The sequence below is a fragment of the Salvelinus fontinalis genome, chromosome 18 (assembly GCF_029448725.1).
Source record: "Salvelinus fontinalis isolate EN_2023a chromosome 18, ASM2944872v1, whole genome shotgun sequence".
Classification (NCBI taxonomy): domain Eukaryota; kingdom Metazoa; phylum Chordata; class Actinopteri; order Salmoniformes; family Salmonidae; genus Salvelinus; species Salvelinus fontinalis.
In genome coordinates, this window is record NC_074682.1 from 37898225 (window position 1) to 37917000 (window position 18776).

The window sequence follows — 18776 nt, forward strand, 5'->3', positions numbered from 1 at the left end:
TGTCTAAATGCAGCTTTGGTCTTCCATGACCTGACTATGATGATCAAAACCGTAATGTACCTTGGGTAAATTATCACTGATCTACAAATGATGAGTAGGCTGGTTATTTATGATGGAAGGTGATTTGTAGATCAGGCAGTAGGCACGATCGAACAATCCCAATGACTAGGTGAACATAATACTTAATCAATCAATAATTGTGATCAATTCATTAGTCAATATTTTATATACAATCTCGTCCGAACACTCGCCCATGCCATTCACTTCTTTTCAAGTGCGCAGGGGCTTGTCCAGCGTGGTTTTCCAAACTTGTTTGCGCACGCCCAGTGCACAGACCACCCAGTGGCTTGAGAATTTTGAAAGCCATTTCGTCCGGCAGCAGCGAATAACAGCACAGACGCCGGCTGAGACAACAAAAAGCAAGAGAAGGTATGAGAGTTCTTTGTAATCTTGTCGCTCTATCAAATGATACATATGAATTTACATTGTTGGCTAGTTTGTAGAGATATATAAAACTGCCGTAGACATTTCTAATTTGCCCATCGTGGATAATTTAGCTAGGTAAGAAGTTAAGTAATTAGCATTAGCAAGCTAGGTAGGTAAATGGCTAGCTAGTTCCTTGCAGAATATTCATTGACAGATGGTACTATACCATGCATTAGGGGTTAGTGCCACTGCGTTGCGAGGACACTACAGAATAGGCTTAGTTTTTTTACAGGAAATTATTTCAGAACTAGCTAACGGTTACTAATTCGCCCAAATGTAACACGCACACCAGATACTAACGCGCAAGAAGACGTTCTAAGTTAGCCATGGCATGGCTGTCATTCAGGCTATTTTTGCTAGTACTGCTGGCCTACCAGACAGCCATGGCTAGTTTAGCATGCTTATAGTTAGCTAAGTAACTTAGCTAGCTACCAAACTAACATGCTCAGTGATTCAGTAGCTACGTTTATATCCTCGAAACTAGTGTTGGATATTTTTATCCTACATTTCTAAACTAGTGAAACGTGGGTATTTTGAATGAGCACCATGCCAGAGTACAGTGCTAACATTGTTAGCTAGTGACTAACTGCAGCCTCCAAGTCCCGCCCCAAATTTACTGTGATTGGATACATTTTCTGACCTCTGGAAAATAACGAATTCCATTGGATCACAAAGATGATGCAAGGCCAGCCCGCTTAACTTAGTCAAAGTTATATTCAGCCAATCAATATCTATGCCTTCAAGTGTCGTCGTCATGTGGTGAAATATTATGGGTAGTTGTGAAGTTAATGCGCATGATTAGAAAGTGGGTAGCTGGAGACGCCACTGAATGACAATAACCACCTCTATCGTTTTAAATTGAACGTTTCCTCATCAACTTGTAGTTAAGACAATCATTCACACCTGCACTGTTGGAGCTCGGCAGTTAAGTATTTCCCTGTACATTGCAACTACATCTGCGACCCTGTGAATGTGACTAAATAAAAAGTTGTATCTAATCAGCTAATAGTCAGCTAGTTGAGACCATCACTATTATGTCTAATGTAACGATTGACTTTCTTTCTAGGGCACCATGGAGCTGAATGATGGAAACCTTCAGACACTCACAGAATTTATGCGCAAAACTCTGGACCCGGATCCATCCGTCAGACGTCCAGGTATGGGAGCTCAGAGGAGAATGCATGTTCATTTAAAACACCCATGCACTGATCAGTCATGTTATGAACATGCATACTTTGGGCATTATTTTCATTTTCCCATTGCTTGACTGGAATGTTCTTATTTCCCTAATTTCTTCCAGCTGAAAAGTTTCTTGAGTCAGTTGAAGGGAACCAGAACTACCCGATATTGCTGCTTACATTATTGGAGAAATCTCAAGACAACGTCATCCGGGTGTGTGCAGCTGTCACCTTCAAAAACTTCATCAAGAGAAACTGGCGCATAGTAAGTTAGTGGTTGCCTGAATATTTGAACAAATCAAAGTGTTATGAGTTGTGCAAGTATTGTTAGCCCAACGTTGGCATGACAAGTCTTACTTTGTATCCTAATATCGCTTTCAGATTGAAGATGAACCAAACAAAATCTCAGATCCCGACCGAACCACTATCAAGGCCAACATTGTACATTTGATGTTGAGCAGCCCTGAACAGATTCAGAAACAGGTATGTCTGCACAAGAGGTAAGACCTGTTACCTGCCTATCTATTGTACATAGTCAGTGTGCTGGTTTGAATTACTTTAATCGGGTTTTCTCGGAATCCATCTACATGAGTTCACGATACTTTAGGATAATCCTTTTACACAATAATAAGGGCCATTTCCATAGATGTATTAGTTTTACTCTAGTGTTCACTGTTCTTCTACAGTTGAGTGATGCCATCAGCATCATCGGCAGAGAGGACTTCCCTATGAAGTGGCCGGACCTCTTGACAGAGATGGTGACCCGCTTCCAGAGCGGAGACTTCCACATCATTAACGGAGTTCTCCGGACCGCACACTCACTTTTCAAGAGGTTAATCACCATGGGCATGACATGTGGTCCTCTAATGATAGGTGTCTTTGTGGTTAGTTTTTAAAGATGTTAACACTGATCTTCTGTTTTCCCAGGTATCGACACGAGTTTAAGTCGAATGAGCTGTGGCTGGAGATTAAACTGGTGTTAGACACGTTTGCGAGTCCACTGACTGAACTCTTCAAGGTTATTGTTTACAGAGTTAATCAACCCTAACAATTGAAATATTTTTCAAGTAAAAACAAGTTCTTGAAATTGGTACTGCCCATCGCTTGCTTTTAGTTTGTAGGATCTAAATTATTCAAACATGGGAAGTCATTGTCTGCTATTCATGTATATTGTTTCTCAGGCCACCATTGAGCTGTGTCAGACCCATGCGACGGACATCAACGCTTTGAAGATCCTCTTCTCGTCCCTTACTCTGATTTCAAAGCTCTTCTACAGTCTCAACTTCCAGGTGCGTCCCCCACCTGCATCTTATCTGCTTTATGACCACAAGGACATTGCTGCATGTTGCTGAATTTTCATGTGCTTCTTTTCACTGGAGTGAAAGTAATCTCATTCTTCCAACTTTCACTGCCTTCACAGGACCTTCCTGAGTTTTTTGAGGACAACATGGAGACCTGGATGTCTAATTTCCATAACTTGTTGACCTTGGATAACAAGCTACTACAAACAGATGTGAGTGGACTTTCATTTGTAAAATGTTCAAGTTACTGCATCAGTTGATTCAACCTTTGATTACCTTGTCTTTTTCACCCAACAGGATGAAGAGGAGGCAGGTCTTCTGGAGCTGCTCAAATCTCAGATCTGTGACAACACTGCTCTTTACGCCCAGAAGTACGATGAAGAGTTCCAGCCTTACCTGCCTCGCTTTGTCACTGCTATCTGGAACCTGCTGGTCTCCGCTGGCCAGGAGGTCAAGTATGATCTGGTGAGGCTGCTGATGATACATTCATGTACCTTATCAATAGATAATGTGGACCGCCTGCTAATACATTTGCTCCTTTTTGTTTTGTGCTATAGCTTGTGAGCAATGCTATTCAGTTCCTGGCATCTGTGTGTGAAAGGCCCCACTACAAGCATCTTTTTGAGGACCAGAACACAATCACCAGCATCTGTGAGAAGGTCATTGTGCCTAACATGGAGTTCAGAAGTGAGTTGAGACTGAAATAGTGTCTTGGTCATGAATGGATACATGGGTATTTAATACATGTCATTGTACTTTAATGGCAGATATCTGCATAATGGGCTCTGGTACTGATGCATAGATTTATTTGGTTCCAGGTGCTGATGAGGAGGCCTTTGAGGATAACTCTGAAGAATACATCCGAAGAGATCTTGAAGGATCAGGTAATAACCCCAAAATGTGAACTCATCAATGAGACAAATTGAACTGGAGTATTGTTTAAGCATATGGTTGTTGACCCCTCTGTTCTGTCTCCTCCCTGCAGACATAGACACTCGGCGCAGGGCTGCTTGTGACTTAGTGAGAGGCCTGTGTAAGTTCTTTGAGGGCCCGGTTACAGCCATCTTCTCTGGCTATGTGAACTCCATGCTGGGGGAATATGCCAAGAACCCAGTGGTGAACTGGAAGCACAAAGACGCTGCCATCTACCTGGTCACATCTCTGGCCTCTAAAGCCCAGACAGCGAAAGTATGGTTATAATTCTTTTTGTGTTTGTGTAGCATTGCTGGGTTATAAACATGATTGCAGTAGACATTGAGTAATGTAAAATGTGTATCTTTTTAAGCATGGTATCACGCAGGCCAACGAGTTGGTGAACCTCACAGAATTCTTTGTGAACCACATTCTCACAGACCTCAATTCCCAAAACGGTACATATAAAGTTGAACGGATAAACAAATGATTAATGAATTCATTATCACAGCTGTGGATTGCTTTATCTGCACTTTTATCAAACATGCTTACTCTGTTCTATTATAGTCAATGAGTTTCCAGTGTTGAAGGCTGATGCCATCAAATACGTCATGATCTTCAGGAGTCAGGTTTGATTTTGTTTTTTTTCCTCTGAAAATTCACTGGCATGAGTTCAGCCTACTTAAAGGTTGAAATCAACACTTTGAGGGCCATGTGAATATCCAGTCCTCCTTTGTCCCCTCTTGTCTTCCAGTTGCCCAAAGAGCAGCTGCTGCAGGCTGTCCCTCTGCTTGTGGCCCACCTGCAGGCGGAGAGCACAGTGGAACACACCTACGCTGCCCACGCCCTGGAGAGACTCTTTACCATGAGGGGCCCCAACAACTCCACACTGTGAGTAGTTACTCAGCTACATTAAGTCTATAGTTGATTCTTATCCAACACTACACAATGTGTTTCAGTATCACTCCTACAGAGATGGCCCCCTTCACGGAACAGCTGCTCAACAACCTGTTCAAAGCACTGGCTCTGCCTGGCTCATCAGAGAACGAATATATCATGAAAGGTATGGAGTTTGAGGGTTAACTGCTCTGCTAATCACTTAAATAGCTTTAGTGATATGTCTAACTATCCTTTTGCGGCTAGGATAATTATTATCTATCCTAGGATAACTATCCTTTTGTGGTGACATGAGTTTGCGGACAACCTCATGTTACTTAAGCTTTTGTGGGCAATGTTTTTTTTTGTTTTTTCAGAGTATACAATCCTTGTTTTCTACACTGACATCTCCTTCATTCTTTTCCAGCCATCATGCGCAGCTTTTCCCTCCTGCAGGAGACCATTGTTCCTTACATCCCTACACTGATTGGCCAGCTCACTCACAAGCTCCTCCTTGTTAGCAAGGTAGGTCACACCCTTGTCTGTGCTGCGGTAGATACATACACACATGAGCTGACTTACATTATGTTCAAGTGGCAGCTGTATATACCGGTATCATGTGTTTCTTTCAGAACCCCAGCAAGCCTCACTTTAACCACTACCTGTTTGAATCCCTGTGCCTGTCTATCCGGATCACCTGCAAGGCCAACCCTACCACTGTGGGCAGCTTTGAGGAGGCCCTCTTCCCAGTCTTTACTGAGATCCTACAGAATGACGTACAAGGTATATGGCTTTACCCTAGAAAGAAGCAGGTTACAGCAGTCCATGTTAAGCAAAAGATTGCTTATCTTAGTAGGACAGGCCTAGGAAAGTGAGTGGAAGGTGAATGATTTTTATTTATTGGGATCCCCATTAGCCGACGACAATGGCGATCGCTAGTCTTATTGGGGTTCGACACATAACGAAAAAATACTTTTTACATTTAAAAACATTAACGTGTAACTGATCGACGCACACACATCTCAGTACATGCACACGAGTAGGTCACATTTGGGAGAGGCGTTGTGCCATGAGGTGTTGTTTTATTTGTTTTATCAATCCATGTTTGGTAATTAAGTCTTTCTTTGCAGCACTTGACCATATGACTGGACAATAATCAAGATAAGATAAAACTAGAGCCTGCAAGACTTGCTTTGTGGAGTGTTGTGTCAAAAAAGCAGAGTGTCTCTTTATTACAGACAGACATCTCCCCATCTTTACAACCGTTGAATCTAAATGTTTTGACCATGACCATTTACAATCCTAAGATAACACCAAGTCATTTAGTCTCCTCAACTTGTTCAACAGCCACACCATGCATTACCAGATTCAGCTGAGGTGTAGAACTTAAGGAATGATTTGTACCAAATACAATACTCTTAGTTTTAGATGTTCAGGGCCAGTTTATTACTGGCCACTCATTCCAAAACACACCGCAACTCTTTAAGGGTTTCAGTGACTTCATTAGCTGTCGTTGCCTCATCAGAATACATGGACACACATGCCTTCTTTAATGCCAGTGGCAGGTCATTGGTAAAAATGGAAAAGAGTAGAGGGCCTAGAGAACTGCCCTACGGTACACCACACTTTACATGTTTGACTTAAGAGAAGCTTCAATTAAATAAAACCCTCAGTTCTTTCGATAGATTGCCATATTGTGGATTCAGAGCAGAGGTTGAAAAGCCAAAACGCATTACTTTTTCTCTACCGGTTATGGTCAATAATATCAAAGGCTGCTCTGAAATCTAACAGTACAGCTATCAATTTCTTCCAACCAATTATCAGTCATTTGTGTCAGTGCAGTACATGTTGAGTGCCTTTCTCTATAAGCATGCTCAAAGTCGGTTGTTATTTTGTTTGCAGAGAAATAGCATTGTATTTGGTCAAACTACATTTTTTCCCTGCAGTTTGCTAAGAGCTGGCAGGTCTGCTGTTAGAACCAGGTAAGGCCGCTTTGCCGCTCTTGTGTAGCAAAATTACTTTGGCTTCCCTCCAGGCCTGAGGACGAACACTTTCCTCTAGTCTCAGATTATAAATATGACAGATAGGAGTGGCTATAGTCAACTACTGTCCTCGGTACCACCTCTCCCACACTACATTGACAAAATTCAAACTTACTGCTTTTCTTTAATTAGATTTTTTTGTGCGTGAGTATGATGGCTCACTGTTCCATTGTTGGCATTTCCTGCCTAAATTTGTCTACTTTGCCAATTAAATAATCCTTAAAATAATTGGCAACATCAAAAGGTTTTGATGAACAAGCCATCTGATTCGATGAAAGATGGAGTTGAATTTGTCTTTCTGCCCATAATTTAAAGGAAGTTTTTTCCCCCATTCTTTATGTCATTGATCTTGGCTATAATAAAGTTTTATTTTTGTTGCTTTTAGTCACACAATTTCTACATTTGCAGTCAGATGTGTAGCCAGAATTATTAGCCACTTTTGCCATATCTCTTTCAACCATAGTTTTTCAATTCCTCATCAATCCATGGAGCAATCAGTTTCTGAACAGGTGCATCTTTGTCAATAATTGGAAGAAGCAATTTCATAAATTCATCAAGTGCAGTGTCTGGATAATCCTTATTAGACTAACATAAATACAGCTTTTAGAACAAATTTCTACATTATTAGTAATCACATGATTAATACATGTGGATGATCTTGTTCTTGCAGAGTTTGTGAACACCCTGGTAGGTTGATTTAATAACATGAACCAGATTACTGGCACTGGTTAGTGAGAAGTTTCCTCTTGAGTGGACAGCTTGATTAAATATTCAGGTCCCCAAGAAATGGACCTCTGTTTACATCACATACACTATCAAGCATTTCACTTGGTGGCCTATTGAAACACCACAAAAAGAAAATACTTTAGATGTGCCAGGTGAACCTGCAACCACAACACTGCAATAACACTTGACATAAGATATTCTCTAAGCGTTACAGGGATATGGCTCGTGTGTGTGTGTGTGTGTGTGTACATGCATATACAATGCATTGGAAAGTATTTAGACCCCTTCCCATTTCCCACATTTTGTTACGTTGCAGCCTTAAAACCTCTTATGGCTGCAGTCCCGATATCGGGACCAATATGACAACAGCCAGTCCAAGTGCAGGGCGCCAAATTCAAAAACCATAAATCTCATAATTAAATTTCCTCAAACATACATGTGTCTTATATCATTTTAAAGGTAATCATGTTAATCCCACCAAACTGTCCGATTTCAAATAGGCTTTTCAGCGAAAGCACTACAAACGATTATTTTTGGTTTTGTGGTGACCTAACATAATCACAGCCATTTTTCCCAGCTAAATATAGCTTCACAAAAACCAGAATAAAGATAAAATGATTCACTAACCTTCAATTATTTTCATCAGATGACACTCATAGGACTTCATATTACACAATACATGCATGTTTTGTTTGATTAAATTCATATTTATATAAAACAATCTGAGTTTACATTGAGGTGACTAGATTCACTAGTTGCAAAAACATCAAGTGACTTTGCATAGCCCGTCGTTTCAACATGAATACTCATCATAAATATAGATGATAATACAAGTTATACACATTGAATTATAGATATACCTCTCCTTAATGCGACCGCTATGTCAGATTTCAAAAAAACTTTATGGAAAAATAATTGCACGCTATAATCTGAGATGGCGCTCAAAGTAGCATACCACAGCTGCAAAGATAGCGTCACTATAAACAATAAAATACATGATAAATATTCCATTACCTTTGATTATGTAGATCAGAAAGCACACCAGGAATCCCAGGTCCACAATAAATGTTTGTTTTGTTCGAAAAAATCTGTTATTTATGTCCAAATACCTTCTTTTGTTAGCGCGTCTGGTTTACATATCCAAATGCTAATTCTGGTCAGCTTCATATCGGACAAAAACTTCAATGTGATATTACCAGTCGAAGAAACATTTCAAACTAAGTAGTGAATCAATCATTAGGATGGTTTTAACATATAGCTTCTAAAGTTCCAACCAGAGTATTCCTTCTTGTCTGCGTGAGCAATGGAACGTCAGTGCCTTGCATGATCAGCGCATGGCTGCTTGATGGACACCTGACTGATTCTGCTCTCATTCTCTCCCACAACATCATAGAAGTCTCATTAGAATTTTTATTGATTGCGGACATCTAGTGGAACCCCTAGGCAGTGCAACATCAGTCATAACTCAATTGGATTTCTTAAAGGACTCTGGTGAATACAGACAAGCTCAGATTTCTGATTTCCTGTTTTGATTTCAACTCAGGATTTTGCCTGCCAATATGAGTTCTGTTAATCTCACAGACATAATTCAAACAGTTTTTTAAAAATTGAGTTTTCTATCCAATACTAATAATAATATGCAAATATTAGGAACTATGACTGAGGAGCAGGCTGTTTGAAATGGGCACCTTTCATCCAAGCTACTCAATACTGCCCCTGCAACCATAAAAAGTTAATCTAAAAGGGGGGGGGGGATGTATTTAATCAATCTACACTACATTTTTAAATGTAAGTAGATAAAGAACAAATTCTTATTTACCGTAATGGCCTACCCCAGCCAAACCCGGATGACGCTGGGCCAACTGTGCGCCGCCCTATGGGACTCCCAATCACGGCCGGATGTGATACAGCCTGATATCGAAAACAGAGACTTGTGACACCTCTTGCACCACTCGGGAGCTCTACCCCATAATGACAAAGCGAAAACGGGTTATAAAATGAAAAACATAATTACTTGTTTTACATACAGTACCAGTCATAAGTTTAGACACACACCTACTCATTCCAGGGTTTTTATTTTTACTATTTTCTACATTGTAGAATAATAGTGAAAACATCAAAACAAGGAAATAACACGGATGGAATCCTGTAGTAACCAGAAGTGTTAAATCAATTTATTTGAGATTCTTTAAAGTAGCCACCCTTTGCCTTGATGACAGCTTTGCACACTCTTGGGATTCTCTCAACCAGCTTCATGAGGTAGTCACCTGGAATGCATTTCAATTAACAGCTGTGTCTTGTTCAAAGTTAATTTGTGGAATTTCTTTCCTTAATGCGTTTGAGCCAGTCAGTTGTGTTGTGACAAGATAGCCCTATTTGGTATGAGACCAAGTCCATATTATGGCAAGAACAGCTCAAATGAGCAAAGAGAAACGACAGTCCATCATTACTTTAAGACATGAAGGTCAGTCAATCCATAAATGTCAAGAACTTTGAATGTTTCTTCAAGTGCAGTTGCAAAAACCAAGAGCAATGATGAAACCGTTTCTCATGAGGACCACTGCTGCAGAGGATGAGTTCAATTGTTACCAGCCTCAGAAATTGCAGCCCAAATAAATGTTTCACAGAGTTCAAGTAACAGACGCATCTCAACATCAACTGTTCAGAGAAGACTGTGAATCGGGCCTTCATGTTCGAATTGCTGCAAAGAAACCACTACTAAAGGACACCAATAAGAAGAGACTTGCTTGGGCTAAGAAACACAGGCATCCAAATTAGAGATTTTTGGTTCCTACCACTGTGTCTTTGTGAGAAGCAGAGTAGGTGAACGGATCTCCACATGTGTGGTTCCCACCGTAAAGCGAGGTGGTGGTGTGGGGGTGCTTTGCTGGTAAAACTGACTTATTTAGAATTCAGGGCACACTTAACCAGCATGGCTACCACAGCATTCTGCAGCAATATGCCATCCCATGTGGTTTGTGCTTAGTGGAACTATAATTTGTTTTCCAACAGAACAATGACCCAACAGACCTCCAGGCTGTGTAAGGGCTATTTGACCAAGAAGGAGAGTGATGGAGTGGTGCATCAGATGACTTAGCCTCCACAATCACCTGACCTCAACCCAATTGAGATGGTTTTGGATGAGTTGGACCGCAGAGTGAAGGAAAAGCAGCCAACAAGTGCTCAGCATATGTGGGAACTTCTCAAGACTGTAAAAGCATTCCAGGTGATGCTGGTTGAGAGTGCAAAGCTCTCAAGGCAAAGGGTGATTACTTTTTGAAGAATCTAAAATATATTTTGATTAGTTTAACACTTCTTTTTTTTACATGATTTACATGTGTTTATAGTTATTCACTATTCTACAATGTGGAAAATTGTAACAAATATAGAACCCTGGAATGAGTAGGTGTGTCAACTTTTGACTGGAAATGTGTGTGTGTGTGCAATAGAAAATATACATTCAGCAGTCCATAAATCAGTTGCTATGGTGAAGCTACGAAACCATAGGCTTGGTGCTCTCATCCCTTCTTGGCCTCTGGGAGTGCGGGTGGACAATAACCCTGTCCTAGCCGATGTATGCAATGTCCCCACATTTTCTGGCAGCTTTCATGGCTGGGATAAGTTCTTTCCTTTTCTGGCACACAGTTTCAGGATAGTCCTTGTTGGGGAAGATTATACTGTACGTTCTTTTTAAATTTCTTGGCTCTTTCCAGAACAGGTACCTTGTCCTTGAACCTCAGGAACTTAACCAGTATCGGGCATGTCACCTGTGCCGGTGGTGGGTTTTCCAGTACTGTGGGCACGCTACACTTCAATCTTCCTGTGGTCCAGCTTCAGTTTCTCAGATCATTTCCCTCACTTTTTCATCACACTCCGTTTAGGTCTAGTGGAAATTCTGTAATTCCTTCCACCGCCATGTTCTGCCTTGATTGTCCCTCGAATCTAATTTCTCTGTTATCATGGGTTCACATACAGAACGAATGTCCTGTTTCAATATGTTGCTGTTATTTTGCCGTTCTCCTGTTAAAATTCATCGAACTGCTAACTGTTCAGTACATGGACCTCTCTGGTCAGGTTAACCGTTCTGTTATTAGTTGACTCCACCAGTATTTGGACAAAACACTTGAAGCTATTTTCTTGTTGTAAAACTTGTAGAATTATTTTTGTTTGTTTTAACAATAGTCCCACCGGCTTTGGTCTTTGTCATGGTAGCAATGTAGGTCATGCTGTTACTCCTCACAGTTCCAGGCAGGGCAGGTCGCAGGGAAGCTTGAAAACAGCAACAAACAACCATTCCGGGACAGTTCGCGGTCCCAGCCACAATGGCTTACCACGTCGTGGGCCGCGTTCAAGCCCTCAAGAAAACCCTTCTAGCTTGATAGGCAGCTAGGCTAGCTGCTACACCAAACCGCTCCTCAGACCCGTCCTTGGTCGGCAGGATCACTGGACACATAGTGGTCCCAGCTACTGATGCCAAATGTTTTGCGGGATCCAAACTAAAAAGGTAGCTAGCTAGTAACAACTTTTTCAATGGACTTTCCAAAACAACAAACCAAGCTCTCCCTCGTTCAACAGGAAGTGGGGTGCTTCCAGGTTAAAATGAGCATTGACATCACCCCTTCTGAAGGGGTTGTGGAGCCATCCTCTCAACTGCATGTATGCAAGCTTGACAAACTACACATTGCCCTTCTTACATCAACCTTCCCCCCTTCTGTTGTTGCAGAGTTTGTACCCTACGTGTTCCAGGTGATGTCTCTGCTTCTGGAGATCCACACCAGCTCCATCCCCAACTCCTACATGGCCCTGTTCCCCCACCTGCTGCAGCCCGTGCTTTGGGAACGCACTGGCAACATCCCCCCTCTGGTGCGCCTGCTTCAGGCCTACCTGGAGAAGGGGGCTGCCACCATAGCCAGCTCTGCTGCTGACAAAATAGTGAGTAACATCTGGGGGCATGTTGGTAAAAGGACTCTTACTGTACATAATATTCTGTAACCTACCAGTTTTAATTTAACTGAGTCGTGCAATTGGTTAGTTGTGATAATCTGCCGTTAAACTGCTCTCTCTGTACAGCCTGGTCTGCTAGGAGTCTTCCAGAAGCTCATAGCCTCCAAGGCCAATGACCACCAAGGTTTCTACCTGATGAACAGCATCATAGAGCACATGCCCACGTGAGTCGACCACCTCCACTTGTCTATCTGATAACTAAATTAAGGACCTTGTATGTAATTGACATGGCGGGTGTATTATGAGTTGTCTTGCTCGCTCTCTCTCAGGGAGTCCATTGTTCAGTACAGGAAACAGATCTTCATTCTACTCTTCCAGAGACTGCAGAGCTCCAAAACGACCAAGTTCATCAAGAGTGAGGACAGCTTAAAACTAATGTTGACGTTGTTTATTTTGACGTACAATTGAAACTGCACACACATCCTCTTGGTCTTTGTCATGCTGGCATAACAACAGTGTCTGGTTGTATTAGCCTAGTTTTAAAATGTACTTAGTGTGCCTCTGATCTCTCCTCAATGCTGCACATTTTCAAAGGTCCTCTTTTCCATAGGTTTCATGGTTTTTATCAATTTGTATGGTGTCAAGTATGGAGCCATTGCTCTGCAGGAGATTTTTGACAGCATACAGCCAAAGTAAGTGTCTCTTGTCAGATGAAATGAGACTGACATGTTTGTTTTCCATCATTGATATGTTCATTAGTGTAGCCTTAAAGCTGAGTGTGCAGATGATCTCCTCGCTGAACACAAGCCAGTCAGTTGTCCCTTTTGGTTTTAAAGGCCAACCATGTCATATATGTGAAAGGATAAGCCTGGAAGTTTAATCATAGTCCGTAATTATTCTGATAGGTATGCGCAAAGGTATTCTCAGTGCTTGGTCTTCTCTCTTGTAGGATGTTTGGCATGGTGCTGGAAAAGATAGTCATTCCAGAGGTGCAGAAGGTGTCTGGCCCAGTGGAGAAGAAGATCTGTGCCGTGGGCATCACCAAGATCCTCACTGAGTGCCCGGCAATGATGGACACCGAGTACACCAAACTCTGGTGCGAAACGGTCCTGAAGTATTATCACACTTTTCAGTGTTTCTAGTAAATTAATGGTCTGCTAAATTGTTTACTCTTTAGGACCCCCCTGCTCCAGGCCCTGATTGGTCTGTTTGAGCTGCCAGAGGATGACAGCATCCCTGACGATGAGCACTTCATTGACATTGAGGACACGGCCGGTTACCAGACGGCTTTCTCCCAGCTGGCCTTTGCTGGGAAGAAAGAGCACGACCCCATCGGCGACGCTGTCAGCAACCCCAAGATCCTGCTAGCTCAGTCCCTCCACAAGCTCTCCACTGCCTGTCCTGGACGGGTAAGTTTTTATATATTAAAATACATGAATACGGGCCTCCCGGGTGGCGCAGTGGTCTAGAGCACTGCATCGCAGTGGTCTAGAGCACTGCATCGCAGTGCTAGCTGCGCCACCAGAGTCTCTGGGTTCGCGTCCAGGCTCTGTCGCAGCCGGCCGCGACCGGGAGGTCCATGGGGCGACGCACAATTGGGCTAGCGTCGTCCGGGTTAGGGAGGGTTTGGCCGGTAGGGATTTCCTTGTCTCATCGCGCTCCAGCGACTCCTGTGGCGGGCCGGGCGCAGTGTGCGCTACCCAAGGGGGCCAGGTGCACTGTGTTTCCTCCGACACATTGGTGCGGCTGGCTTCCGGGTTGTAGGCGCGCTGTGTTAAGAAGCAGTGCGGCTTGGTTGGGTTGTGCTTCGGAGGACGCATGACTTTCGACCTTCGTCTCTCCCGAGCCCGTACGGGAGTTGTAGTGATGAGACAAGATAGTAATTACTAGCGATTGGATACCACAAAAATTGGGGAGAAAAGGGGATAAAAATTATTTTAAAAATACATGAATACTAGGCTATGTTTAGAGGCATTGGGGCTCTTGGCTAAATCACTCCTTATAGCAGGAACATCTATACAGCAAGGCTACAAGAGATGGCACATCCACCTTGCGTTCTAATCTTCTACTCGCTTCATATGAGTCAGTCGTTCAGTTTTAAGCAGAGTTCAAAACAAAATGGTATAAGTTAAACACCAGCTCCGTGGCCTTGTGGTTAGTGTCTGCTCTGGGATTGGAAGGTGTGGGGTTCGATACCCAGTCAAGTCATACCAAATACTACAAAAAATGAAGGATATGTTTTGGGGGTGATACCCTGCGACACATTAGTGTTCTGTCAAAGGTGTGTGCTTATACAATAAGCTGCCTCACGCTATAGATACAGGAGATGGGCTCCTGTCCTATGGTCCTTTATGTCTCGGACAATGCTTACTTATAAAAGTAAAGCCGCAGCCGACTGAGCCAGCCACTCAGTGGAGTGCCTAAGGTGCTTTAGTGCAGCATAGACGGTGTGCGGCCCCAGGAAAAGCAGTGAGTGTACAACATTTTGGCACTTTGATTGCCAATGACTGAATGTTCTATTTTTGTAACTATTTAGTATGTTTAGAGGTGAAAGGTAGACACGAGAGTGCTGAAAGAGCAGTGGGTCGGATTCGAACACATGCTGGCAGCGGTACATTGTACATGCTTAGACTGCAAATAGTTGTTTATTTTGTAGTGTATATAGATGCTTACATTTTAGTCATTGATAGATGAGTAACTCTCCTGTTCTCCCCAATGGCAGGTCCTCTCTATGTTGAGCACCAGCCTGAATGCTGAGGCCCTCCAGTACCTGCAGGGTTATCTCCAGGCTGCATCTGTACAGCTGGTGTGAAGACCCTACAGCTTCCACTCTGACGCGTAATGGAGACCATGACACTGCACAATGACTGGCCACTGTCTGTCGCCCATGGGCAACACCAGGACTGCGCCAGGACTGAGTGGACAGAAGACTGACTGATCGACTTTAATCATGGTGGATACTTGGACAATGGGTCAACATTTTCATCTATGAATTGGGATTTTTATGTTTTTTTTAAGTGTTAAAAGAAAATACATTTAATATGTTACCTTTAAAGAGAGCACCAGAATATTTTTGAGGGGCTCAGTCCCTAATTGGCTTCAAGTTGAGCAAGGCTGGCGTCACCAACACTCAGCTTTGTGAATATAATGCTTTGATATGACTTTCTGCTTATTTGTCATTTATAACAACGACCGGTCATTGTGAATTGACAGTATTCCAGAACAAGTATTGGCCCCAAAACATTATGCTTCAAGGGATACTTAGAGATTTGGCAATGATTTGCTCTATTTCCCCGGAGTTTGATTTAACTAGTGGATACCATTTTTAGGTCTTTGGTCGGTATGAAGGAATTTAGAGGTAGTTTTGCGAACCAATGCTAACTAACCTTAGATACCTGTAGACTTACTCTGGGGAAGTAGAGCAAGGGCCTCATTTACAAAATCCTGAGGTATCCCTTTAATATTTTTCTGCATGTAGCTAGTCATAGCATTGTCTTTTTTGATGTGAATAAAGAGGCACTTGTATAAAACCGGTGGTGTTTAGCACTTTCAGTGACAACTCCTGTCGATGTGACAAAGTCAAAACTGAGTTATGAACTGTCTCATTTAGAGGGATGACTGAAAAGCCTGAAGGATTCCCAGTTGAACCGGTTTAATGATTTAAGTAAGCAGTATGCTTAACTTCATCTTTACTAGAGGATGCTCACCTACTAGACCTGCGCTGGTTCTGAGGCACTGTCCGACTCTGTCATACTCCCAGTACCTTGTGTTATAGAAACATCCCCACTTGTTCTCCTTTATTTGTTCCTGTGTCTAGTAGCAGTATGCCTGTCCTGAGCGTCTTCAAAAGGCTTTGTCTGTTGCGCCAATACACAGACCCATCTTCTGTCCTGACTGTATATGACTGAGGCGCAACCACCTCCAATACAGTACCCTTTCTATCCCATGAATCCGGACCCCGAATTCAAACCACATCCTGAGTTGTCAATGGTGATAACACACTAGCAGTTTTGTCTGAGTTTTTGTCTTGCCTTCAATTGCAGGGCCCTATCCTGCACACCTAATGGGCAGTCATTCAGGAAGAGAATAGGCAACCTGGAACGCAACTTGCATTCCATTAGGATTTCTGCAGGTGACCGTCCACATTCCAAGGGCGCTGCTCTGTAAGACAAAGCCTGGGTATGGATCAGTCCCACTGCTACTTTTTTTATTTTCTTTTTTACAATTAAGTCTTCACGATTTGCACACATTTTTTAAGCCTTTTACTTTTAGGATATAGCAGACTAGAAGTTGTCTGAACGAGGGGAGAAAAATCTAATGCAAAATGGGTCTTTGCGGTAGTGCTGGACGAGTGCAATTTCAGGTTAATTTGTCAAGTAGTCAAGTCAACAAATAGTCCTAACCATTGCATTGAAACAAGTCGCCTCCAACCTTCTCCCAGGCTGTGGTGGGTACCACTCTCATAGGCATGGGCTCCTTAGATTGTCTATAATTAAATTTGAGATGTGTCACAATTTCCCACCATTTGCTCAATGCCAGAATTTATATTAGGCCAATGAAGGGACTCTCTGGCCCTTCTGTTTCTCAGCTTCCAGATGTCCTTCATGCACTCTCTAGCATCTCCTGACGCATTGAATTACAGTACCAGTCAAAAGTTTGGACACCTGCTCATGCAAGGGATTTTAATTTATTTTTACAATTTTCTACATATTATAATAGTTAAGACAAATATGAAATTACACATGGAATCGTGTAGTAACCAAAAAAGTGTTATTCTAAAATATATTGATTTAAGGAGCCACCATTTGCCTTGACAGCTTTGTATACTCTCGACCAGCTTCACCTGGAATGCTTTTCCAAAAGTCTTGAAGTAGTTCCCACATATGCTAAGCAATTGTTGGCTGCTTTTCCTTCACTCTTGACCAACTCATCCCAAACCATCTCAATTGGGTTGAGGTCGGGTGATTGTGGGGGCCAGGTCATCTGATGCTCCTTGGTCAAATAGCGCTTACGGACTGGTGGTGTGTTTTGGGTCATTTTCCTGTTGAAAAACAAATAGTCCCAGTAAGCCCAAATCAGATGGGATGGCGTATCGCTGCAGAATGCTGTGGTAACCATGCTGGTTAAGTCTGCTTTGAATTCTAAATAAGTCACTGACAGTATCACCAGCAAAGCACCATAACACCACCACCTCCATGCTTCAGGGTGGGAACCATACATGCGGATCTGTTCACCTACTGTCTCACAAAGACATGGTGGTTGGAACCAATTTGGACTCATCAGACCAAAGGACAGATTTCCGCTGGTCTAATGTCCATTGCTCATGTTTCTTGGCCCAAGCAAGTCTCTTCTTATTGGTGTCCTTTTGTAGTGGTTTCTTTGCAGCAATTCAACCATGAAGGCCTGATTCATGCAGTCTCCTCTGAACAGTTGCTTTTGAGATGTCTGTTACTTGAACTCCGAGAAGCATTTTTTTGGGCTGCACTTTCTGAGACTGGTAACTAATGAACTTATACTCTGCAGCAGAGGTAACTCTATGTCTTCCTTTCCAGTGGAGGTCCTCATGAGAGCCAGTTTCATCATAGCGCTTGATGATAAAACTAGACAGACAGTGCCTTCATTAAACACTGTTTCACGACGCATAAGTGACATGGCAGGGCATGGCACAGCTCTTGGTATATGTCCGTTACATTTATGGGTGGTCAATTAAGGAAGACATCCTCTTCTGCAAACCACTGGAAACCAGGACAACAGGAGAGGATATTTTTCTGATCTGAATCCAGGATTTACAGGGACTATTTGAGGAGTGTCCCTGTAATCCTAGATTCAGATCATTCAGGCCAGAAAAAATATCACCCAAATAGGCCAGTCATGTGAGAAACTCATCATCATGCAAGCGGTCAGACAAGTGAAAATGATGGTCAGTAAAGGAAACTTTAAGCTTGTCTCTCAATTAAAAAAAACATGTCAGTACTTTGCCCCCCAGGTTGTAAGGGTAGGTAATGACACATCCGCCGCTCTGATCCTCAACACGGGGGCCCCTCAGGGGTGCGTGCTCAGTCCCCTCCTGTACTCCCTGTTCACTCATGACTGCACAACTCCAACACTGTCATTAAATTTGCTGATGACACAACAGTGGTAGGCCTGACCACCGACAATGACGAGTCAGCCTATAGGGAGGAGGTCAGAGACCTGACCATGTGGTGCAAGGATAACAACCTCTCCCTCAGTGTGATCAAGAAAAAGGAGATGATTGTGAACTACAGAAAAAGGAGGACCGAGCACACCCCATTCTTATCAACAGAGCTGGT

At 42.7% G+C, this 18776-nt stretch overlaps 1 protein-coding gene across 1 annotated transcript; it reads left to right on the forward strand.

Annotated features, from left to right (window-relative positions):
* Positions 1-284: 284 nt before the first annotated feature.
* On the forward strand, positions 285-15995 carry LOC129815457 (exportin-2-like). Its single transcript, XM_055869324.1, has 25 exons — positions 285-429; positions 1553-1643; positions 1787-1929; positions 2046-2147; positions 2351-2496; positions 2592-2682; positions 2846-2953; positions 3085-3177; positions 3263-3430; positions 3523-3652; positions 3784-3849; positions 3951-4153; positions 4251-4335; positions 4445-4506; positions 4632-4768; positions 4837-4940; positions 5181-5278; positions 5386-5536; positions 12245-12453; positions 12592-12689; positions 12795-12880; positions 13076-13157; positions 13415-13561; positions 13643-13874; positions 15188-15995. The coding sequence occupies exons 2-25, from the start codon at positions 1559-1561 to the stop codon at positions 15275-15277; spliced, it is 2916 nt and encodes a 971-aa protein (XP_055725299.1). The 5' UTR covers positions 285-429; positions 1553-1558; the 3' UTR covers positions 15278-15995.
* The last annotated feature ends 2781 nt before the right edge of the window (positions 15996-18776 follow it).

Coding starts and splice junctions, on each gene's coding strand:
- LOC129815457 (XM_055869324.1), top strand. CDS start 1,559: ATGGAGCTGAATGATGGAAACCTTCAGACACTCACAGAATTTATGCGC. Junction 3,178..3,262: donor ACAAGCTACTACAAACAGAT/GTGAGTGGACTT, acceptor TTCACCCAACAG/GATGAAGAGGAGGCAGGTCT. Junction 3,431..3,522: donor AGGAGGTCAAGTATGATCTG/GTGAGGCTGCTG, acceptor TTTGTGCTATAG/CTTGTGAGCAATGCTATTCA.